General features: G+C 42.0%; 1 protein-coding gene across 2 annotated transcripts in view; it reads left to right on the top strand.

Annotated features, from left to right (window-relative positions):
* The window catches only part of Klhl20 (kelch like family member 20), a 45,078-nt gene extending 42,421 nt beyond the window's left edge, over positions 1-2,657 (top strand). For both annotated transcript variants that reach the window (XM_013158017.3, XM_003474643.5), the window contains one exon: positions 1,015-2,657. In XM_013158017.3, the coding sequence (XP_013013471.1) occupies positions 1,015-1,099 (85 nt within the window). In that variant the 3' untranslated portion in view covers positions 1,100-2,657. The remainder of the gene's footprint in view (positions 1-1,014) is intronic.
* Positions 2,658-24,868: the final 22,211 nt, after the last annotated feature.

Genomic DNA, 24,868 nt, shown 5'->3' with positions numbered 1-24,868 from the left:
GCATTTTCACAACCCTGTTCATTAAAGATTCACTGAGTATTCCAGGCCCTGGGAATGCAAAAGCAAACAAAACAGAACTCCCTTCCCTCCTGGAGCTGGCATTGTAGTGAGGGGGACAAACAGCATCATGCCACAGCGTGGAAATGCTGCAAGAGTAGCGAGAGAGGAGGGCGAGGGAGGACGATAGGAAGGCCTCTCCGCAAAGGTAACATTTAGGCAAAACCACGTACAGCCAAGAGATCAGTGATTGCAGGTTTTCATGAATAGGAGCCCCTACTTGTGGTGTATTTTCTTCCATGGGTATTTTTCTACTTGTAATGTCAATTTTAAATAAACTTAATTTGGGTAGACAGCCAAATTTATTTTGCCACTTTGTATAATCTGGACTTGCTTTTCAATAACTGCCGCTAAGTAAATTAGTAGTCCCTGCTGAAGTTACGTTCATGAGATTCTTGAGGAACATCTGTAGAAAGATTAATATATATTCTTGCAGTTATGTCTCAAACTTAAAATAATTTTACATCACTGATGATTGAAGATCTAGTGTTCTTTTCCACAAAAGTCTTTAATACAACTTCATTTCCATGACCTTGATCATAATCTGCAGACTCGAAACTGACACTGGTTACTCACACAGGATTTGAGGAAGCTTACAAGAATACGTGCAAGACAAAGCCATAAAAATAATCAAGAAAGTGTAACAGGGGAAAATGTAGGTAAAAAAATTATTTAACAGTTACGTGATTGTTAGAAGCCAGTCTAGGTGTAAAATTCTCATGGTGCTCTTTACTCTTTAAACAGCCTCCCATAGGTGAGAGCTTTTTTCTCAGTGTCTGCAATAATTTCAGTAATTACAGTACTCAAAGCTGGCTTCCAATCCTTGGAAGAATTACATGAAGCTGAATATATTAGTCATGATATAAAACTTAGAAACAAGTTTGATTAACATCTTACATGTACAAGCAGCAGTCCTTTTTCTGGTGAAAAAGTCTAATTCTGTCTCTGCCTTTGCAGGTTATATGGTGGGATGAATTACCGTCGGCTGGGAGGTGGCGTAGGCGTTATTAAAATGACACATTGCGAATCCCATATATGGTGAACATGTAGAAGACAGTCTTGTATGTGCTCCTCTGTGTTGTGGAGAGCTTTGACTTTGAAGCGTTGTACAGTTTGAGAAAACATTAGAACAAATTTTATCTTTTTGCTGGTGCCTCAACATATAGAAATACAAGTCTAATGACACTATTTCACCTGCAAGATGCCACCTTTGCACAGTAATTTTCAACTTTGTGCAGAAGACTATTTATTTTTTATTTTAATTTATCATAGTGTTTGGTTTGGGGTTTTTTGGCTTGGGCTTTGTTTTGGTTTTTACTTATCCTTTCTCCCACGAAAAAGGGAGAGAGAGAAAATCCAAGCACCGCTGGGCATTGCAGCGCCCTCCTCTAATGCCAATACTCAAGAAAAGGCTGAGGCAGACGTGTTGGAAGTTCAAAGTCAGCCCCAGCTACATAGGGGATTTGAAAACAGCTTAGATATGTAGCAAGACGCTGTCTCAACAACATTTAAAAAAAAACCACACAAAACTTACTTTGTAAGCTATTGATTTAGTTTTGAAAATCCTGGTAAGGGCAGAAGGGCTAGTTCTACTAGACACTCCCTCCCTATGACCTACTGCTACTGCTGCAAGGCTTAGTGATCGGAACAAGTATGAGCAATGTATCAGCCACTCAGCATCCTCACTCTACACCGGAAGACTTGGAAACCTATAAGAAACAAACTTATCCTACGAAATAGCAAATGCAAAAGAAATATCAAACCAGTAAAAGCAAGATTCTCATGCTACGGTTTTCTTCAGCAAAGTTATAACTTATCTGCTTCTAAATGAACTTGTCTTCACTCTATTTAAGATTCTTTTTTTTAATACGGGGTTTCTGCTAGTTCTAGAGCTCTGCTCAGTGCCTCTTGCAAAACATCACATGAGTCTCCCTTTGCTGTCTTGAGAACCACACCAATATAATCACTCGCAGCTCTGCGAGTTTTTGCTCACCCATGTTGTCGAGTGAAGCAACTGACATCACTACCACCGAGCAGCAGAGAGAACGTCCTTTGCCCGGGAATCAGCCCTGTGCGGCAGTTTACACTGCAGCTCAGGCCTGGCACTGCTGAGGCTGGCTTGCAGTAACAGCCTCCAAAGAATGGAAATAGCACTTGTTGATGAGTGTAAGACCAGTAGAGGCATTTTATCAGTGTCTGGGTTCTTTTATGCAAACTATGTATCATCATCTTCATTCTGTAAGGTCACTGTTAATTCTCTCAAATTGCACTTCCTGATGAAGAGTTAAGAACTGTAAGGAAATAAATGGTAATGATTCAGTGGTTAATTTTTTTTTCTTCATTCTATTCATAGACCGGTTCTTTTCAGTGCATTTTGCAGGAAAACCTTAAAGACTTTAACTGCAACCAAAAGGAATAACCTTCACCTTCTCCCTCTCCCTTACAACAAAAATGTTTGGCAACATTTGTGTTTACATTTAAAGATCATTTGCACCTTTTTCAAGAAAAAAAGTATTTGGTAAATAATTGTTTACATGTATCATTTATGCTTTTTCTAGCATGTATAACTTTTTTAAATAAAGGTAGTACTTACCATAAAATTGTTTTCGATGACTGCTTTTTTAATGCCTATTCCTTTGCTATTTGTATTTTCATGTTTCTGTGTCATTTATATTGCTTTGATGTAAAGTTACAAGTGCTTTCAATCTGATGGGATAAAGGGATTAAGCTAGAATTGAGTTTTATTGTTTGTTATATATTTCATATTACCCAATCCTTCAGCGTATTTTCTGGTGTGAAACTTAGAATCATAGAATCTTGAGCTGGACATGCATTTAGTCCAAACCCATTTAGTCCAGCGATCTACGTCTGAAAACCAAGGATATCTGCCAGAAGGAGTCAGTTATCGAGAGGTCTGACGTTAGATCTGCTTGCCGAACTCTGCTGTCCCCTCCTGTGCCACACCACCATGTCAGGTGGATACAGGAAGGCCACTGCATGGCCTGGAACTAAGTGTAACAAACTGCTGTAGTTCGGATCTGAAGTGTCCCCCAGAGGCCCGTCCATCGGAAGCTTGGTCCCCAGCCAGCGTGCTGTTGGGAGACCAGGGAACTGTTAAGAATAAGGGCCTACTGGAACAAAGTTAGGTTACTGGGGGGGGGGGGTGTTACCTTTTTGAAAAGAATATTAGGACTGCTAGAGGGAAGGAAATAAATAACAAAAATGTGGAGAAAAAAATTCTAAGAACTACTCTCTCCATTAGAAAGTTCCCAGTGACAGCAGTTCATATGACAATGATTCAAGAGTAAGGAACAGGCTGGGGATGTGGCGCCCTGTGGAGGACTTTCCTAGCATGCATAAGTCCTGGTTATGATCAGGAGCCCTACCAACTCCCCGCATATGCAAACAAGTACACACACACATACCCAGAACTGCATCTCTGGCCAAAGTTTTGATTGTCTTGGAATTTTTCTCCCCTCATGCAGGCACTGCAGTTTTACTATGAAATGTGTTCTGTAAAAGACATAGCTATTGTATGTGCAAACTGATTTCCACATTCTACAAAATGGATGTGGTGGTACACTCCTGTAATCCCACCACTTGGGAGGCTGAGGCAGAAGGATTGCCACAAGTTCAAAGCCAGTGTGGACTACGTAGTTCAAGACCTCCTGGATTACACAGCAAGACCCTGTCTCAGGAAAAAAAAAAAAAACTGGGGCCAGGGATGTAGCTCAGCAGCACAGTGCCTGCCTTGGCAAGCATGAGGCTCTGAATTTGATTCATGGTACCCAGCACGCCCAAAAAAAGATTGAGATAAGGATTGGGTCAGCGTTCATGTTCATTTGATAAGTCCACTGAAGCCTGCAAATAATAAAACATGATACCATAGTGGGATATGAATTCACATCCCCAGATTCCCATTCCTTTGTACTCCATACTGCTCTCCATATTCCTGTTTTTCTCAGTTCTGTTGCATGTTTTACTTCCAAATATTTGTTACTGCAGATACTTTTTCTGTGAAAAAGAACAGTCTTCCTGAACAAGCTGTGCAAAGCCTTTCAAAATCTGTTAAGTGTTGGGGTCTGTACCTACACCCCACAATCCTCTAAAAGGGTGCACGGCAAAGGCTCAAAGGAATGAGACACACGGCATGGTCTTTAGGGCTGCGGGAGGAGTGAAATCCTCAGCAAAGCTCGTAACTGCTACCCAGCTGACTGACTGACACTAGGTATCCCGTATTTAATCAGAACAAGCAAAGAGTTGAGTGGACAATGGAGGAAACCTGAACAGGATCTTGGGAGGGTTCCAAGGCCCTCAGAGCAACAGACGATGCTAATTAAGGAAAACTATCCAGAAAGTCTCCAGGTGGCCTCAACTGTGGCTATCCTGCCCCCTAAGGTGTTTCCTCATTCTCAGTTCAGTCATGCCAGGAGCACGCCACAGCCCTGCACGTGTATTCAGCTTCAGTGGTCTCCATTATATCCCTCTTTCTTGTATTGTTGATACACAGGATGGGTGCCAGCTGAAGCTGGAGAAGCTGTCTTAGGAGAACTCCCACAATTTAAACTCCATAGTCCATCAGTTCATAACAGTCAGTTACCAGCATAGCCAGCAATTGTCAGAGGATGTTAGTGACCCGAGCTTCCCCTACAGCCAACAGTTTACATTGTGTTGTACCTCCGGAGGCCATGTTTCTCTGCAGGAGGTTCAAGACAAAGCTGAGGTGAGACCTGCTTTAAATACAATCAGTTTCTTACTGCCTATCAAGGTCGGTTAAGTCTCTTCAGGAATTATCTTAGACCCATGTATAGCACCTCTTGGCTTTTCCTCTGGTGTCAGCCATCAAGATGAGTCACAGCCAATGCTTGACCAAGTTGCTATCCATGAAAGCTTGGGAGACTTTTCTCCTGGTGACTCCTTAGGCATCCCTTGCATCAAAGATCACTTTCCTCTATGGTCTCAAAATCTTCAGAAGACCAGGGACTCACTGATTATCTTAGGATGATGCAAGCAGAGGTTCTTCTATGTCCTAGGTCCCCACTGACCTTGAAGGGCTGGGGCCAAAATATTGGCTGTCCTTTTATCCCATCTATCTCTCTAATTTTTGGTCTCTAAATCTCAACTGTTGAACATCCAGAAGAAAAGATTGATAACAATACAGTAGATTAGAGGCAGTTAGCTTAACATTACTATCTTAGCTAAACATGAAGCACCTTAGTACATTAAATGAAACTATTTTCTACCATCCATGGATATCTTAGCATTTGAATACCTATGCTGTTAGGTTATATATTTTACATAGTAAATCAGGAATTAAAACCATACATATTATTGTATCATGACAATCATGACATTCTTATAGTAATCTGAATATCCATTTTGACATAAAATACCCCTTTTAGTAAATCATCCTTATGTAATACACAAGAAGTTTCCATCCAACTTATTGGCCTGTAGTGGAATGTGAATCTCACAAGTCTTTGGTACCAGCAGAGGTCTGAACATGAAACAGAAGTCTGTTACCCTGAGTAATCCCTGTTTTACAATCTGGGAGACCTACGCATCCAGAACCATGAATATATACAATACATCACGAAGTTGATAGCAATAAACAGTCAGAGCCATATGAAGCCTTTGCACAGGCATTTTAAAACCAAAAACTTACTGTATTATTTCTATTGGATAATGACGAATGTGAATATAACCTTTAGTTGGAGTGTCTCTTACAAGGTTGGGGTCTCCGGTCAGTAAACAAGAACTGGTTAAAAATGTTACCAGGCAGCTGCTTTCTTATTTACCAATCAGAATCCTGTCCAACAATCCCAACCTGTTTTTTATCCTGATATTATTTTTCTTTTCTAAATAATGACTTTCAAGTTCATAATAACAAATAACACACAATACTTACATATCCAATCATTGTATCATTTGGACCAGCCAACAACCAAAGTGAAAGCATGCTTTGTAAATTCATAACCTAAATGAATTTTTTATCAAATGATCCAAAAATGAAAAAAAATTATTGAGTTCAAAATAAAAGAAACAGCTGTTCACAGAGCAGACAAATGGACAAATGTAAATAGGCGATCTGTACAGACTCAAACAGAAATAAGCACATAACCCATCAGGATCCATGAGAACTCTCCAAGTTCCCCCGGAGCTGTTTATGTATTCATACCTACACCCCTTTGCTAAACTAGCTCATCTCCTACACTCATGCTCTCAGGGCGTATCCCAGGTGTTCTGCGCCACTTGGGCATTCTTGTGTGGGCACTTGTGCTTTTTTTTCCCACACATGTGAATGGTCACTAGCTTAGCAACTTCTGACAACTGCTCACAAACAAATTGAACAAACAGGTAACAGATACATGGACAGACAAACATCTTACAAAATCAGAATGCACTCGAGCATATCCTTAATCATACTGAATTATAATAACTTCTTACAAATTTAGAATTTACAGCTATAAATCGACCGGTCGGGTTTGTTACAGGCCAATTAGCAGAGATCTCGTATAAAAGGATCCAAGTTGGCCAGGCTTGATTCAGGGAGAGGTGAAACCGTGGAATTAGATGGTGCAGCCTGCAGTGCCAACTCATTCTGTGCAGGGCGAACACAAGGAGCAGGGCCTGTTGGGGATAACACAGAGGCATCCCCTCTTCCCCAGGTCAGCGGGGGCGCTAGTCCCTGCCCATTTGGGTCCGGGGGCGTTTCGTACAATACAAAAGGCTTTGTATTGTAGAGGTTCATCCCATGAAAATGTATTTTAATCAGGGAAGAAGAAAGTCTTATTGAGAAAGAAAGATGATTTAAAGTACATAGCACCATAGGCAGAAGAGAAAAAACCTGGGCAGGGGGTGCACCCTTCTCCTCCAAATGTTCAAAGAGAGGGGATCTGAGTGCATGATGAGCCTGTTCAACAACAGCCTGACCAGTGGGACCATATGGGATCCCAGTTACATGACAACTTTGCCATGTGGAACAAAAGGAAGCAAGAGCCAGTGAGGAATAGACTGGACTACTGTCAGTTTTAAGGGAGAAAGTTACATGCGTGGAGGCAAATGTGGCCAGAAGATGTTGAATTACATGTTGGGTAAATTTTCCATGCAGTAGAAAAGCCCAAATGAAATCAGAAAAGGTATCAACAGAAACACAAAGTAATGAAAAATGTTTTAAGATGTGTGACATCTGTTTGCCAAAGGTCATTGGAGCAGAATCCATGAGGGTTGACAGCATCAAAGGGAAAAGAGTGAGGCATAGCAGCACAATGTGAACCAGCAAAAGAAATAGCTTTAGCTTCAGAAAGGAGAATATGAAACAATTTATGCAAGGAATGAGCAGATTGGTGGGAAAAGTCATTGCTTTCTTTAGTGTTATCAAAAAGAGGGTAGAGAATACAGTGCTTGATCAGCAATAGCATTACCTTGTTGTAAAAAACTGGGTAAGGGTTGATGACTACAGCTGTGTAAAAGAAAAAGAGGGGCATGACAAGTGCAAAGAAGAGCCTGTAAATGTAAAAAAGAGACATTAGGTGTGGGTCTATTGCTGTAGGAGAAGATAACAGCAGAAGGTAGGTGTAGGGCAACATTACGTACATATAAAGAATCAGTAGAGTAGCTAAAGTAAGGGCTTGGGATGAAAGCTTATAAAGGAAGGATGACAGTGGACAGCTCACTAAGCTGAGGTTTGTGGCAGAGAATACAGGTGTTGCCAAATATTCCCAACAAAGCAGGCTACAACTCCATGGTAGGGAATCCATCAGTGAAGACAGGAAGAGCACCTTTAAAGGGGAACAAACCAGGCAAGTTTGAGGAGAAAAGGAAAGTAGGGTAAACAGAGACAAACAAGGATCATCGGGCACATGGCAAGAAATGGAGCCAATGTAGTCTGCCTAGCCGACCTGCAGAGAAACAGTAGAGGACAGCAAAAAGGAAAAACCAGCCTTGGCAAGGGGTGAGACAGTATCATATCAAGTCCAGGGAGTAGAGATGCTCTAGCACGTCCCTGAGAGACAAGAGAGGAAACAGCACCAACAATGGGAAATAAAGTATTGCCAGATGAGTGGAGTAACCATTCAGCAATAAATACCTTGCTGCTCTGGATGGCAACAAGCACCTCTGTGGGCAAAGGGGCTGAATGAAAGATGAGCAAGGAGAGAGGGCAGTCCCTTGGGACTCGATCCGCCATCACTGTGGGGAGTGTTTGAGCAAAAGGGCCTGATGTAGAAAAGAAGTCAGAGATCACATCAGCAGGATCTGGGTCCAGAAAACCTGAAAAGGAAATGTTGTCAGTAGTTAAAGAGGAGCCTGGGTGTTCATTTCCCAGAGGAATAGCTGTAGCCATCATAGTAAAAGCCAAGCCATTGATTTCCATGAGTAACATCATGAGCTTTAGAGGAGACATAAGGCAAGACAATTAGTTGAGCTACAGATTCAGAAACATTGAGTTGAATGGGTAAGAGAGATCACAATTGAAGCAACCATATTCCAGTATAATCAGCATCAGTGACACCAGGAGTCACAAAATTGTGTTTTTCTGATGCATGTGAGTGGAGAAGAACTAGGCCAAATGTCCCAGGTGACAAAGGACTATGAAAAGTAATAGGAACTTTATAAACCATACTAGGCATTTCCAAGGCAGTAGCAGGTTTCATTTAAATCTTTTAAAGCATTTTTGCAGTCTTGGTTTGCATTTTCATATGCTAATTGCTTTAACAAGATAGATAGAGGCTGCTCCTCTACTGTCCACCTGGCATTCAATAGCTTTATTTAGTCTATAAAGATAAGGAAAGGTTCAGTGGCCTCCTGTTTAATAATACTAAAGGAACCTTGTGTGTCCGCTACTTTAGGGATTCTCTTCCAAGCTTTTAAAGCAATTTGAGCCAATTGAAGATAAGCTTGCAGGTGGCACTGAATTTGTTGGCAAATATCTGAAAAAGTTCCCTCATCCAGTAGTGCAGTAGCTCCTACAAGAATATTGCAATCTAAATATCTATAGCTGTGTATCCACAGCATCATTGTATTATTGGAGCCACCCCTGATATTGGGTTGGAGTCATAGTATGCACTAAGGCTTTCCAATCGAAAGGGGTTATCTTGTAACTGTGACCAGTAAGTACCCTCTGTAATGCCAATTACAAAAGTACTTTTAAGTCTGTATTTCTTAACAGCCATATTTAAACTCTTTAAACACAGAGTATTGCACACTTTCAAAGCAGGGCTTTTGTCCTTGTTGATGCAAAAAAAGGGTAAGCAATTAATTTTGTTTGGCTTGTTGGGTCAGCTTTTGCATGGGAGTTAGAACTGGTGGGGAATTGCCTAGAAATCTTACAGGGCTTGTGTCTTGCGGCAGCAGTGGCATGGAGGCAAAAGCAGCAGAAGTGGCATCCTCAGGAAAACCGGGAGGCCAACCATACAGTGTTCCATCTGCCACCTGCCAAATGTTGTCACAGCATCCCAGCAAAGACACCAGGTGTTTAAGACAGAGATAGGAGCTCAAGGCCCCTCATGCAACAGATTGCCTATCTTGTCCCAATCCTCCACAATGGGCACAGATCATGAGATTCCAACAAGAGTTGAGCCACACTATCCTCGGATAGTGCCTACCTTCTTAAGAAAAAGCAGTTCTGCTGCGCTTCAGACAAAGAATTCCCCATGACTTACCTGATGAAGAGATTTCCAAAGAAAATGAGGTAAGGTGAAACACATACGTTGGGGCTGTGTTCCACCCCAGGAATACAGTGAAGGCAAGTCACTCCCCATAGCAGATGTCCCACTGTAGAGACCCTGTTCAGGTGCCAAGCTGTTGGGAGTCTGTACCTGGACCCCCAGCACCCCAAACAGGTGCACAGCAAAGGTTCAAAGAAATGAGACACACAGCATGGTCTTTAGGACTACTCTGTACATGTATTCAGCTTCAACACTCTCCAACATGTTAGCCGAGGCCTGGTGGTGCACACTTGTAATCCAGTACTCAGGAGGCTGAAACAGGAGTATCCCTGCAAGTTTGAGGCTAGCCTGCACTACAAAATGAGATCCTGGCTCAACAAAACAAAAAAAAATTTATTAGTTTAAGAAACAAACAGGCAAAGGAAAAGGAGATAAAAAAAAAAAAAAACTATGGAAGAAAAAAGAGATGAAAAGCAGGAAGCATAAATGACAGTAAATCTGTATATTGCTGCCTGGTTGTATATGTAAGTAATTCATGACAAGTGGTTTTATAAATTGCTTTGAGGGCTCCTTTGTTCTGGAAATGACTGAAATGACAAAGCTCCTCAACTGTCTTCTACGGAAGATGGAAGCGTGGTAAGCAGCAAAGAGCCTGAGAGTTGCCATCCAAACACTGGCATATAGCAATGTGATACGAAGAAGGAAAGTGGGTGCCTTAGACACAGGAAAGACCTTGAGTGGAAACTGAAGCCCTTGGGGAGAGGGAAGAGAGGGAAGAGAGAAACTTTAACAAAGAAAAAGGAGATAGCCAGCGGAGCCTCCTCTCTGAGCCAGGACTCACTGTGTGGGAAGAGCAGTTCAGACCTGTGGACACATGGTATTGGCTGGTCACTCCAGAGCCCTCCAAGGAGAGGCCCAGCAGTGGACAGAAGACATGGAGGTCAGCACTAGCTAGGGTTGAATGCTGAGGACTTGGTTGTCCCACAACAGAGAGCAATTGGCCAGGAGCCATCTTAGAGAGGGATCAACTGGGTTCAGAACTCAGAACAACTTCCGAGTCCATCTAGTGGCTCCCCACTGTGTTCAAGTCCACAGAAAGTGTGCTGACAGCTACAGGCAGAACAGGTCTGGTCCCAGCCACGTGGCCAGAATCCAGCCTGAACTTCAGGGGAAATAAACTCACTGGGATTATCCACTACCTGCCATAAAGCTCCTGCTGGCTTGCTGGGATAAATCAACACCAGACTCTACACATTGTCTACTGATGACAGCAGGATGAACCCGGAAGTGGACCATTTGTTTCCCTTTCTTTTCTTGTTTTTTGTTGTTGTTTTGTTTTTTGTGTTTTCTCCTTCATTGTTTGATCTTGTTTTTGTATGAGTATAAATGTGGTTTCTAGCTTGGTGGTGGTTCTGCTTTATTCTTTCATTTCTTCCTTCAGTCTTTCTCTCCTATCTGCTGCCCTGTTTTCCCCACGTTTTCATGATCCCCATTTGTCCTCCAGCCTTGCTTCTAACCTCTTCCTCTTATACTTCTGTTTTCTCCTAACCCCTTTTAGCCATTCTCCCCAAGGGTAAAATTGACATATTGAGAGCTTATTTATTGCATATTTTCTGGTTAATTTTAGATTTTATTATATAACCACAAATCTAGTTTATATGTTTAAAGGTGACAGATTAACGGTGATCTTAGTTTGTCTTTTTCTAGGCTGTGTTTGATGCTATTGTTATTGCTGACTGTACCACATTAGCCAAAGTGACATTATGTTCTAAAAAGCTGTTTTTCCTGACATTCCAAGATTGACCTGGCCTAACAGCCATAGAAAATACTGTGGGCCAGTGTCAAAGAACCAGGGGCTGGGCCAAGCAGGCAGCATCTTCTCATTCCCAACAAATTGAAGAGGTAGGATCTTGGAACAGACTCAAAACCCAAAAACCAGCTATACCTGGAATACACCTTGAAAAAGTCATTTCTGAATACTAGCAAAAAAAGCAATTTGCCATAGGAAATTTACAAGCATCAACCTAACCCAAGTGTTTGAGAACACTATGAAGTGGCTCTGAGCAGGATTTAAAAATTAACTAACTGTCATTATATGTTTAACTGTGAGTCTGTCCTACCCCCTGGTCCCTTGCCTGGCGATGGGAGCTAATTCATAGTAAGTGAATCTCCATGAATCTCTGGTCCTGGCTAAGACCTGTAGTGGCCTGTGAGACCAGAGATACCTCAAAGGGCAAGACAAGCCCACAGCTGTGGACACTTGGCTTAAACATGAATTAAGTAGATAGAGACTGCAGCTGCAGAGATTACTCCTACAGTCTCACTCCTAGCATGTCTTCATGATAAGACAGTTCTTCTAAATTGATATGATTCATTACTTGTAGACATCCTTGAAGTGACTCCCAAGGTCCTGCTCATTGTCTGCACTTTCCTCAGTTTCCTTGCCCTTTGTTTTGGACCTAATAAAAATGGGCAGTCCAGAGGAGTCTTCGTCTTAGTCCTCAGAGTCTCAAACTCAACTAAAGGGTTTTGACCCTCATGGAGCCCTAAAATCACACTACTTGTCTCATTTTATTTAAGCCTTCACCATACACTCATTTGGGATGTTGGGAATCTAGGTTAGGACCTGATAACTAGTGCCCAAACAGGGACATAAAATTCTTGGACTAGGAATTTTAGCCTGAACAAGGAGGTCCACCTGGAGTGGAAAGGTTGAGATACAGAGGAGGCTTTCACAGGATGAAAACTTCACCAGAGATGCCTGGAAAGAAGAGACAGAAGAAAAAGGGTCCCACTGTAGAAAGCTGTTATATCCTGGAGTAAAATATGGGGCAAAAGGTTTCAGCTGAGGAGCAAAGATATTTACAACTGCTCCAAAGCCTACTTAAATGCTCAGGGGCTCATGTGCCAAAGAAAGACTTAACAAAATGTTTAAAAGGTAACCAAATATAACCCATGGTTATCTCAAACACGCAGTATAAAAATTGATATTTGAGAAAGAGTTGGAAAAAATCTTAAAAAGGCACACAGGGCAGGACAATCATCTCCCCTGAGATGGTCTCAACTTGGAATCGGTCCATTCCGTTTTAAGTTCCTTAAAGACCTCACAGTCAGTAGTCTCTGATTTGGACATGGAGGGAAGAGTGTTCCTTTTTGAGTTGCCTGCCACCAAAACAAAATTCCCAAAGAGATCACATCAGCAGGGGCCAGAACCTTTACAAAAAATATCTCATAAAAACTTACAGGTAGTGCAGGAAGAGGCAGCCACATGGGGAGAGAATAATACCCTCTCTGCTTGCTTTCCAGTTTGAACAGAAAGAGATGCTAATGATCATGAATATTTGATCCACATGCCTTTTGAAATAAAACTGCTAAAAAGTCTTAAACAAAGTGTGTTTAACAATAGAGTCCAAAGTCCATTTACTGTGGGACTCTTACAAAATGTTTTGGATACATATCAATTGACACCTTATGATATCAAACATCTGGCACAAACATGCCTGTTTCCTGCTGAGTTCCTTCCTTTTGATATAAAGCTAAAAACTTGTTTCCCAGAACAGGCTCATAAAAACAGGATGGGTCCCAATCCAATTCCAGCAATAAATGAGGAAATGCCTTCTGGGACAGGAATATATGCACCACTTGAGGAACAGATTTGATGTCCTGAAGAGCTACTTCCACAATTGGCAGAATTAATTTAAAAAGCATGGACAACTGTTTCCAAGGATGGGGTTCTGGTGATGTCCTTCTTATATATTCTGCAAGGACCCCAGGAATCCTTTACTCAATTTGTGACAAAATTACAAGAAGCCATTCACAGACAGGTATCCAACCCAGAAGCTGTGGGAAGCCGCCTATGATGGCGCCCATTTTCTGCTTCTGGGTTCTTCCCGGCCTGAACAAGCCCGCCAAATTGTCATGTCTGCCCAGTTACCCGTGACGCTAGCCTATCAGCTTGTTAGACGCGCTTCTCTGTGATTGGATACTGCTTCCCCTTATAAGAGGCTGTTCCTGCCCCCAACGGGCAGAAGAGGAACCAACGTTGAGGGTGGCGGACCTTATTAGGTCCGGTTCGCTGTATGTAATAAAGTTTGAGAGCTGATCCTGCTCGAGTTTGGTCTCCTGTCTCCCGCGGCTCCGGTCATCTGGTGGCCCGTACGGGGAAAAAGGTAAAAGACTCAGCGACGTGCCTCTTCGGCCAGGAGGTGCGATTGCTGTCGCCTGCGGTACGACGGAGGACCTGGCCCAATAACAACGGAAGGCCGCGAGCGCCTCTTCTCTTCACCCTGATCAGCTACGTGAGATACAGCGGTTCCCAGGACAGGTGAGTACTGGGTCACCTGGGTTGGGTGGACGCACCTAACAGATTTTGAGCGCCACACGAGTGGACGCCGGTTTTTTTTTCTTTTCTTTTCCCTTTGCATCTGTTTTGCTTTCGCTTCGCTAATACAGCCCGACAGGCTTTTGATAGAGCTCGATTGGAATGCTCAGAGGAGCCCGGAGCCACTGCCGATTGTGGGTCTCTGGAGGACCCTCAGGGCTCTAATTCTGATTCGGATTCGGAAGGCTCAGAAGAGGAGGTCGTCTTTGCTAAGCATGACCCTCCTACACCGTTAAAAGAGGAACTTAGGGCTCGGGAAGATAAAAAGGAGAACCAAACACCACCCTGCCCGAGCTACTCCGCCTTACGGGAGGAGCTTAAGCCCTTCCGCCCTTTGGCAAGTTCGCGACCCACGATCGCCCCTTTCAGGGCGCCAGGCCCCACTGCACTGCCGTGGCCGGAAGAGGAGTTGCTCCCTGGGCTGCCACCACAACCTATGGCACCGCCCTGGTTAGAGGGAGAGCTACTTCCTGGGTTGCCTTCTGCGCCCCCATCTGGGGAGGGAGGAGGACGTTCCTTCTACCAGAGGGTATGGTCGCGGCTTCCCTTTGAGTGTTCCGGTCTCCATGCATTCCCGGTACAAGTAGGAGGCAGGGGAGGAGGAGGATATTATGAGCCCTTAGAAATTAAACAACTTAAAACTATCAAGGACGCAGTTTCAGCTTATGGGCCCAATGCGCCATTTACCATGGCGCTTTTAGAGGCATTGGCAGGTCTGCTTTTAACTCCTGGAGATTGGACCCAGCTGGCACGCGCCTGCCTCTCCCCCGGACAATATTTAGATTGGAAGTCCTGGAATGAGGAATTCTGTGTAGAGCAGGCGGCAGCCAACAGGGAAAATAACCAGAGAGAGTGGAACAGGGATATGCTATTAGGGCGAGGAGCCTTTGAGGAAGATCAAACTCAATACCCTCGCCAGGTTTATGAACAAATTAGCCGCTGTGGCCTCCAGGCCTGGAGACGGCTGGCTGGAAAGGGAGAACATATGGGTCACCTTACAAAAATTATACAAGGGCAGGGAGAGCCATTTTCAGACTTTGTGGCCCGCATGCTTGAGGCCGCTAACAGGATTTTTCCAGATGCTGAGGTGGCTCACCCTCTCATAAAACAATTGATTTTTGAACAGTGCACTAAGGAGTGCCGTGATGTCCTAAGAACTAACAAAAATAGGTCCTTAGAAGAGTGGACACGCCTGTGCCGTGAATTGGGTGGCCACGGCCTAACGCCCAAAGGAAGAATATCATTGGCACTCTTTACCATAAATTTTTTAAACCTTAATCATAATAATCATTCCCCTGCCATGGAGCACAATAACCCGTCCCCGGCCGACAAAGGGCTGGTGAGATGGAAAGATGTCCTTACAGGACAATGGATGGGCCCGGATCCAGTGATTAGCTGGACCCGAGGTGCGGTTTGTGTCTTCCCACAGGAACCAGGCTGCGAACCGCTGTGGGTCCCGGAAAGATTGACGCGAGCAGTAAACTCCCCACCAGTTCCTGATAAAGCACAGGAGGATAAGCCCGCGGACACAAGTCAACTCGACCCTTCTGGGACCGACGCTCAGTGCCCGAGACCATCTAAGCCAGTTTGTGGGAACGCGTCACCTCCTGGTTCTCCTGGCCCAACCTGACTACTTGGATCCTGATTGCCGTGGCCATCCTAGTGGGGCTTGTGGTTATTAAATGCTTGTTAGATCGCTTCATACAAACTCAGCAGCAGGTTAAGATCACAGCTATGGCAGCCATGCAAATGGCAGCAGGTGGCCCATCAGGCCAGCAGGCCGCCGCATATCTCCTTCACATTGCAGAACATCAGCTATAAGAGCTGAGTGGGCAAGCCAATGACGGGTAAGACGGGAAAAGCCCTCCCGGTCAACCTAAGACAGGCTCCACTCAGATATACATGGCCTATAAGGCCAGGGGTCCCTCCCGGAGTCAAATTATTGGCATTGAGATGCGAGACCAAGGGTACTACAGTGCCATCCGCCCCAAAGGTTGGGGGGAAGGCAGAAATAAATGTCTATATGCATCCAGGTTCGGTTCACAAAAGCCTGGCCCTGCGAAAAAATGAACCACTCACCTTGAGCATGGTCCTGGCGCAAGGATATGCACAAAACAGGGTGATGCACAGCAGGGTATAGACCTCTACATTCTCTCATGCCTCAGCCTACAAGGTAGGCCCACTCCTAGGTGTCTAACAGCAACAAGGTCATAGACACCTTGGAGGGACCCATAGACCATCCTATTTTAATAAATAAAAAAGGGGGAGATGTGGGAAGCCGCCTATGATGGCGCCCATTTCCTGCTTCCGGGTTCTTCCCGGCCTGAACAAGCCCGCCAAATTGTCATGTCTGCCCAGTTACCCGTGACGCTAGCCTATCAGCTTGTTAGACGCGCTTCTCTGTGATTGGATACTGCTTCCCCTTATAAGAGGCTGTTCCTGCCCCCAACGGGCGGAAGAGGAACCAACGTTGAGGGTGGCGGACCTTGTTAGGTCCGGTTTGCTGTACGTAATAAAGTTTGAGAGCTGATCCTGCTCGAGTTTGGTCTCCTGTCTCCCGCGGCTCCGGTCAAGAAGCTGCAAATATTTTAACTTTACAATTAGCATATGAAAATGTGAATCGGGATTGTAAACAGGCTTTAAATCCTGTAAAGTCAACTATTGATTTAACAACATATATTCGAGCATGTCAGGACATTGGAACTGAATCCTATAAGACAACTATGACAGCTCAGGTTATGGCTGGTCTTGCAAATGCAAAAAGGAGTAATGTGAAATGTTTTAACTGTGGAAAAGTGGGACATACTAGGAAAAATTGCAGAGTTCTTGTTAGATCTGATAGTACAGATGCTGCAGCTGCAGCAGGGCAAGAGAAAAGTGCCTCTGGTGAGGAGGACGCAGGTTCTGTGCTCAGTCTCTGCCTGAGATGCCAAAAAAGGAAGCATTGGACCAAATATTGTCAATCTAAATTCCATAAGGACGGTATACCTTTGCCAAAAAACAAGAAGAGAGCCTTTCCCTTAGGCCAGCAGAACAATACAGGAGGCATGGCCTGTAAGTCCAAATGCCAGTCAGCTTTACCCAGTGCAAACTCATCAGCAAATTTAAAACATCAGAGGTGGCTGCCCAGAGAGATGTTAACTCAATCACCAGGGAAATATCTCAAAGTACAGGATTAGACCTTCCTGCAGCTTGCAGAGTCACTCTCATTGGAGGTAACAAGCCCACCCCAATTCTCACAAGAATTTGGGGTTCCCTGCCTGAAGGAACATTTGGTCTTGTACTGGGAAAGGCTGATCTAAATTTAAAAGGAATAACTGTTGTGCCTAGTGTGATTGATGGTGATTATAGAGATGAGATACAAGTTCTTGCATGTGCCATGGATCTCTGGGTTTTTGAACAGGGAGACTATGTGACGCAGTTGATTTTGTTACCTATAGAAGCCTTCTTTTGTTAAGTATAGACAGAGCTCAGGAGGGAGCAAGACCCTCAGAGCAAAACTACAAAAAGAGAAATTTATTTTACACAGGAAGTGACTAAAAACAGGCCTATGTGTTTTATAAGCATTAATGGAAAATATTTTGAAGGTCTAATAGACACTGGTACAGATGTGTCTGTAATTACATTAAATGGCCTGCCATGTGGCCAACACAAAGGGCCCCTACATCCCTTATCAGACTGGGAACCCCTCAGCATGTGTTACAAGTGCCTCACCTTTGCCTTATGAGGGACCAGACCAACAAAAAGATTTCTTTTTACTTTATATAGCACCTATTCCAGTTAACTTGTGGGGAAGAGATTTGATACAAAAGTAGAAATTAATGCTGACTAGTGATTCTGATTTTAAAGCTAAACAAACAAGTTCCAATTTGGAAACTGAAAAATAGATTCAGATCCTAAAATTAAGAAAATGATGATTAAAATGGTATATCAGAAAGACAAAGGACTAGGAAAAAACAGGGAATCAAAGAGCCTGTTAAGATTATACCTAAAAATGACAGGCAAGGTATTAGATATCAGCAAGTTTTTTTTTTTGACAAAGGCCATTGATGCTTCTCCTCAACAACAGCTCTGCCTTTACAATGGAAAACCACAGAGCCTGATTAGGTAGATCAATGGTCCCTTAAAATAGAGAAGCTAACTCAATTACACAAATTAGTTGAAGAGAAATTACAGCTAGGACATTTAGAAAGCTCAGCCCTTGAAATACTAATGTCTTTGTTATTCCAAAAAAGTCAGGCAAATGGAGGTGGTTCCAAAATTTAAGAGCTGTAAATGCTTACTTACTTCCTATCGGGACACTGCAGCCAGGACTGCCAGATCCAACTGCAATTCCCAGAGACTAGCCTTTCATCATAATTGATTTAAAAAACTACTTTTTTAACATTCTTATTTTTCCCATGGATAGACTTGTCCATGCATAGTTTAAATGTTAAAGGACTAATACATCTAATAACATGGAAGGGAGGTTATGCTTATGTCTTAACAGGTGAAAATCCGCAAGAAAGACACAGCCTTGGTGGGGGACACAGCCAACACTGGAGACAGCCTTATGTGATGGCTCAGCCAACCTGGGCCCTCAGAGACCTACCTATCAGCCAGAGAATGGACCTCCATCTCCCCCAAGAGACCAGGAGAGAGGACAAGTGATCCAGTGGAATGACATCCAAGCAATAATTCATGAGGCTATATAGTCACCAGAAGGGGAATTCTACCAACCCCTAAAAATCTTTTGGTTGCCTTAATGGCCCTGTTGACAGAATCTATATGTATGACACCTGTCTCAGGAGGAGAGTATTGGGCTTATGCCCTTAATCCACTATTACTTAGACCCATTACTTGGGCAAATTCTCCACCTGAGATTTATCATGAACTAGACATGTCTGGTCCTAAGTTAAGTGCCATTACAAGGCCACTCATTTCTGCATAACTCCCTTGCATTATAACAAATCTATGTATCCTTGGGAGGATATAAGGAAGCATGTACAAGGAGCTATCCATCAAAATGTTACTATGGATATTGAAACTCTCCAGAAGGAGGTGTTGTCAATGTCCCAACAAGCCCAAAAATTTGATGAACAAATTCAAGATTGGTACAAATTTTCTGATGTTTTAGATCAATTAAATCCATTCAACTATCTGAAGGCACACTTCTGGCTTTATGTTGGTATACTTCAAGTAATCTGTGTGTTTCTCCTTATTCTATGTATAGTCTGTTGAAGGAAAGCCAAGATGGGCTGACCTCTAGACAGTTCAGTCGTGACTTGCTTTGATTCAGCTGTTGTTACAAAAACAAAAAGGAGATGTTGGAGACCATATGAACTGGCTCTGGCTCTGAGCAGGATTTAAAATTAACTAATTGGCTTTATATATTTGACTGTGAGTCTGTCCTAGGTGCTGGCCCCTTGCCTGGCAATGGGAGCTGATTCATAGTAAGTGAGCTTCTATGAATCACTGGTCCTGGCTGAGGCCTGTAGTGCCTGTGAGGCCAGAGATACCTCAAAGGGTGCAAGGCCACAGCTGCAGACACTTCGCTCAAACATGAATTAAATAGAAAGAGACTGCAGCTGCAGAGATTACTCCTACAGTCTCACTCCTACCATGTCTTCATGATAAGACGGTTCTCCTAAATTGATATGATTCATTACTTGTAGACATCCTTGAAGTGACTCCCAAGGTCCTGCTCACTTCCCTGTTTCCTTGCCCTTTGTTTTTGACCTAATAAAAATAGGCAGTCCAGAGGAGTCTTCGTCTTAGCCCTCAGAATCTCAGACTCAGCTAAAGGGTTTTGACAGTCCTGGAGCCCTAAAATCATACCCCTTGTCTCATTTTATTTAAGTCTTCACAATATATTCATTTGGGAGATTGGAGATCTAGGTCAGGATCCGATACCCAGGAATTTTTTTTTTTTTTTTTTTTTTTTTTTGTCTTTTTGAGACTCACTATGCAGTTCAGGCTGGCCTTGGGCTTACTTTGTAGCCCAGGCTGTCTCAAATTGACAACAGTCCTCCTGCCTCAGCCTCACAAGTACTGGAATTACAAGAGTGTGCCACCAAATCTGGATCCTAGGAATTAATTTTTTAAATTTTTTAAAATGAGAATACAATTAAGATGCAACACAGACATCTAGTTCACCAAACAAACCCAGGAGTCAATGAAGTGGGACAATTTGAGGCCACCCCCTGGCCTCTCTGAAGTGGTAACAACAAACCAAATGAATGAAGCCCTAGAAAAAAATCAAATCAGAAATAATTTCTCAGATAACTACAGAGATGACAACCTTGATGAAAACCATGCTTAGTGACTCTAGAACAGATACAGTTTTTAAAAATGTGGGGGGGGGTCTTAAGAAAATGGTGGAAACCATGAATGCCCTACATAAGAAAGAAATAGAATTTATAAAATAAATTCAAGCAGATATCCAGGAGAATAAAAATTCCACAGGAGACTGCAGGAGAATGACCCAATGTGAGGACAAAACCTCAGATATAGAAGACAGGCTTATGGTTAGCAATCGTGAAAGATTTCTCAACTGTCATCTATGTTCTTAGTAATGATCTTTTAGTAATTTAGCCACTTAAGGTAGTGTTAGACAAAAAATAATATTTATGGCAAGGACATCTGCATTTTTGCCAATATGTCAAAGGAAAATGACACAAATGTGGCATAAAATTATATGTTATGTTTGTCTAATGGTTACATCTGGAACTTATAGGTCTATGCCAGAAAAAGTGCAAACCCTCTGATGCAAGGGCATTCTTATGTTGTTTTGAAATTAATGAACAGCTTATTGTTGGAACACCACGTTATATGCAGGTAGTTATTATTTGAGTATAGCACAATGTTGTAGTCAGGATTTGCAAGGGAAACAATACAGGACACATAATTTATAGGTTTATAATAGTCGCTCAAAGAGTCAAATCCAGAAAGTGCAAGGAATCTAACCACACACTAGAGACCCAAAGAATCTAGCTAAGGGCCTGGACCCTGCAACAATGTCCTGCACAAGTCCAGCTAAAGACCAAGCCTATGGCAACGCCTTCTACAAGTCCAGCTGGAGGTCCAGAACCCACAACAGTGTCTCATGCCAGCCTGTACCAACAATCTGCAATGTAAAAACCCAAAGATCAGTGGTGGAAGCTAGAAACTCTGCACCAGTGAGATGAAGGATCTGTGCCAGCGGGCTGAGGGATTTGCACTGGAGCCGGGAAGCAACACTCAAGGTAAGCACCAGAGCTCCCCAAGGTGAATTACAGTCATCCTCAGCAACGGTGAGATCCCAAGCTCCTCCAGGGATAACAGCCGAGTTCATATCAGGAAAACCAGTGTAATAAGCTCCTCCAGAAGAGTCAACAGCACCCTCTTACCCTCCAGTTCTCTTTATGCTGTTGGCAGTGATCCTCAGGTGGCCATCTGCATGTAGCACTTCACTGATTCAGTTCTGCTGGGTGCTACAAGTTGACCTCCAATTGTCAAACTACCACAGTCTAGCACAAGAACTTTTAAAAATAAGAAACGATGATAAAAAGAAAAAAAAAAAAAGAAAGAAAGAAAGAAACGGGGCCAGGAATTTAGCTCAATGGCATAAGTGCCTGCCTTGCAAGCATTCAGTTGTGAGTTTGATCTCTGGTACCAAAAAAATAAAAATAAGAAATGTATTTTTGTGGACTTTACAACAAAGTCAAAAATTTTTATGAGTACAAGCTAAATGTGGCAAAATCATAAACTTTTGAAAATTGTTGTAAAATTTCTTAAATGCACTGATAAAAGAACCTCTTGTATGTTAACAACTTATAAAAATCATACATGTATACTGATTAGTGGAAAACCTGGAAACATAAAACTTGATCTTGTCTGTGATTACAGTAATATAAATAAAATCATTGATTTAGTAGACCACACATTATATTATAGTTCCTTAAGAAAATGACATTTTAATTGGAATAGTGTCTATATTTGGTAGTAACTATTCAAATTCAAAAAACTAGATTTGGTCCATCTATAGACTTCTTATTAATGTTATTAGTAAAAAGCTCAATAAAAGTGGTTAGATCTCTGTACCACCAGTATACAAGCCACCTGATGCAATAGTCATTCATATATATATATATATATACATATATATATATATATCACCAGTGGTTCAAGCTGGCCAGAATGTGTTAATCCACTAATGAATTCATAGCTGGATGTGCATTAGGAGGTAGGGGCCTAATAATACCTTGGTTCATGAATTTAATTCTTTCGGTGATTCTAGTTGCAAATGCAGGAAAGGAATTATCCTCCCAAAAGTCTCAATATGGAGGAATTTTTAAACTTATTTCTCTTTTTGTTTGATGTTTGGTCTCCCTTTATTGTTGTTCTTGTTTATTTTATTTTCTGTTACTTGTACCTAATTCTATTTATTTATTTATTTATTTATTGGTACCAAGGATTGACCTCATTGCTTACCAAGCAGGCTCTTATGCTACTGAGCTAAATCCCCAACCTAATTTATTTTTTAATAATATTTTTATCTCTTTTCTCTCAATTCCTTTATTTTTAAATTTTTTTGTTTTTACTCTTCTCAATTCCTTTTAAAAAACATTTTATTTCTTCCATTTTACCTTTTTTCACCTCACTATTAATTTTTAGCTTCTTTATATTATCATCTGATTTCTATTGATACTGGTGGTACAGTTTTTGCTTTTACTGAGCTTTTTAGTCTTTGTATGTCAATACCTGGTATGTTTTTGTATTACTGTTACCATTAATGATTTCTTTTGTATTGTTAATGGTGGTATAGTTGGGGTTTTTTTTGTTTGGTTTTTGTTGTTGTTGTTGGGGGGGGGGGCTCTGCAGTACCAGGGATCGAGCTCATGACCTCCTGCTTGCCAGGTAGGTGCTTATATCACTGAGCTAAATCCCAGGCCCATGTATAGTTGTTTTTGATTGAGTTTCATTGTATTTCAATATCAATCTGGTTTATCTTTGCTTCATCAATCTTACTGACTTTTGGGCTGGGGATTAAGCTCAGTGGCGTAAGTGCCTGCCTGGCAAGCACAAGGTTGTGAGTTTGATCCCCAGTACCAAACCCCCCCCCCAAAAAAAAAAACCTGAGTTTTCATTTTTACTCTCTCAGTGTTTCTTTTAATCAAGCCCTCAAAAAAAAGATGAACATTAATAAGACTTTTGAATAAAAATGGAAGGGATGTTAGGGTATATATTTAACATGTCCCCCAGAGCCTCATGTACTCCTCCCAGGTGGGATTTGGGAAGTGACTGGATTATGATGTTGGATCTCAAGGGTGATAACTGGATTCATCTACTGATTAGATTAGCATAGTTCAGGGTGTGACTGCATAGATTTACAGAAGACAGAACCACTCTGAGCTGAGTGGCAACAATCAATATACTTGTAGTCTGGATGGAATTAAAAGGGAAAGGGAGGTTTGCTGCTGCTGCTGCTTCCTGCCTGCCTGCCATACCATGAACTGTTTCTCTTCCAGGAAAGGAGCTAATACTATATCCAGTCTGACAGGTGCACCAATATCAATACAGAAATACAAGAAGTATGGGGGGGGGTTATATAACTCCTCCAAATGTCCATAGTTTGTTGGGAACGGAATACAAAGATAGTGGATGTCATGCTAGACAAAGAATTCAAAAGACTGATTTATAAAATGATGAATGACTTCAAAGAGGTTAAAAACAAACAGCTGAATAAAGACAATGCAGGATATTGAGTAATTCAACAAAGAGACTAAGATTCTCAAGAAAAATGAAACAGAAATCTTGGAAATAAAATGCATAATAAATCAAATTTTAAAATTCAGTAGAAAGCCTCAACAATACAAAGGACCACATAAAGAGAATTTCAGGGCTTGAAGACATGGCTGAGAAGTAAGTATATATAAACACTTAAAAATTGGGTATGAATAAAATAGTATGAACTCTGGGACAGTTAAAAAACTAAACTTACACATTTTTGGTGAAGAGGTTGATATACAGAGTAATGGCACAGAAAAACTATTTCATGAAGTAATAACGAAAAAATTCCCAAATCTTGGGAAATATATAGACATCAAGATAAAGAGGCATTTAGAACTCCAAACAGGTATGACCAGAAGAGAACTTCATTATGTCAAAATATAGTTAAAATGAAAGGGTACAGAATAAGAAATGAATATGGAAAGTTGCAACAGAAAAATTTCAAGTCATATGTAGAGGCAAATCTATCAGAATAGCTTCAGATATCTTTGCAGAAACCCTAGAGGCTAGGAAAGCATGGAATGATTTATTTCAGGCCCTGAAAAATAAAGTACCTACCTAGTGTACCATATCCAGCAAAAGTATCTTTCAAAACTCAAGAAGAAAAGAAGATCCTCTAAAATGATCATAAACTGAGTCAAGCATTATGTCACATACCTGTGATCCTAGCACTCTGGAGGGCAAGGCAGGAGGAACATCTCAAGTTTAAGACCAGCCTAAAGTACATAGTGAGTCTAAGGAACCCCTCTATATTGCTGATGGGAATGTAAACCAGTACAGCTACTATGGAAACCAGTATAGGGGTTCCTCAAAACATGAAAAATAGAGCTACCATTTGATCCAGCTATACCACTCTTTGGTATATACTTAGAGGAATTAAAGTTAGCATGTTATAGGAATACCTGTAATAAATAAACAGGGATATTGCATACCTGTTTATTGTAGCACGATTCACAGTAGCCAAGATTTGGAACCAACCTAGGTGCTCCATGAAATGGACCAAACATATATA

This window comes from Cavia porcellus, unplaced genomic scaffold (assembly GCF_034190915.1).
Source record: "Cavia porcellus strain 051 isolate PalLab524CR breed Dunkin Hartley unplaced genomic scaffold, mCavPor4.1 scaffold_29, whole genome shotgun sequence".
NCBI lineage: Eukaryota > Metazoa > Chordata > Mammalia > Rodentia > Caviidae > Cavia > Cavia porcellus.
Note: the sequence above shows the minus strand (reverse complement) of the source record. Positions and strands in the feature narration are given on the sequence as shown.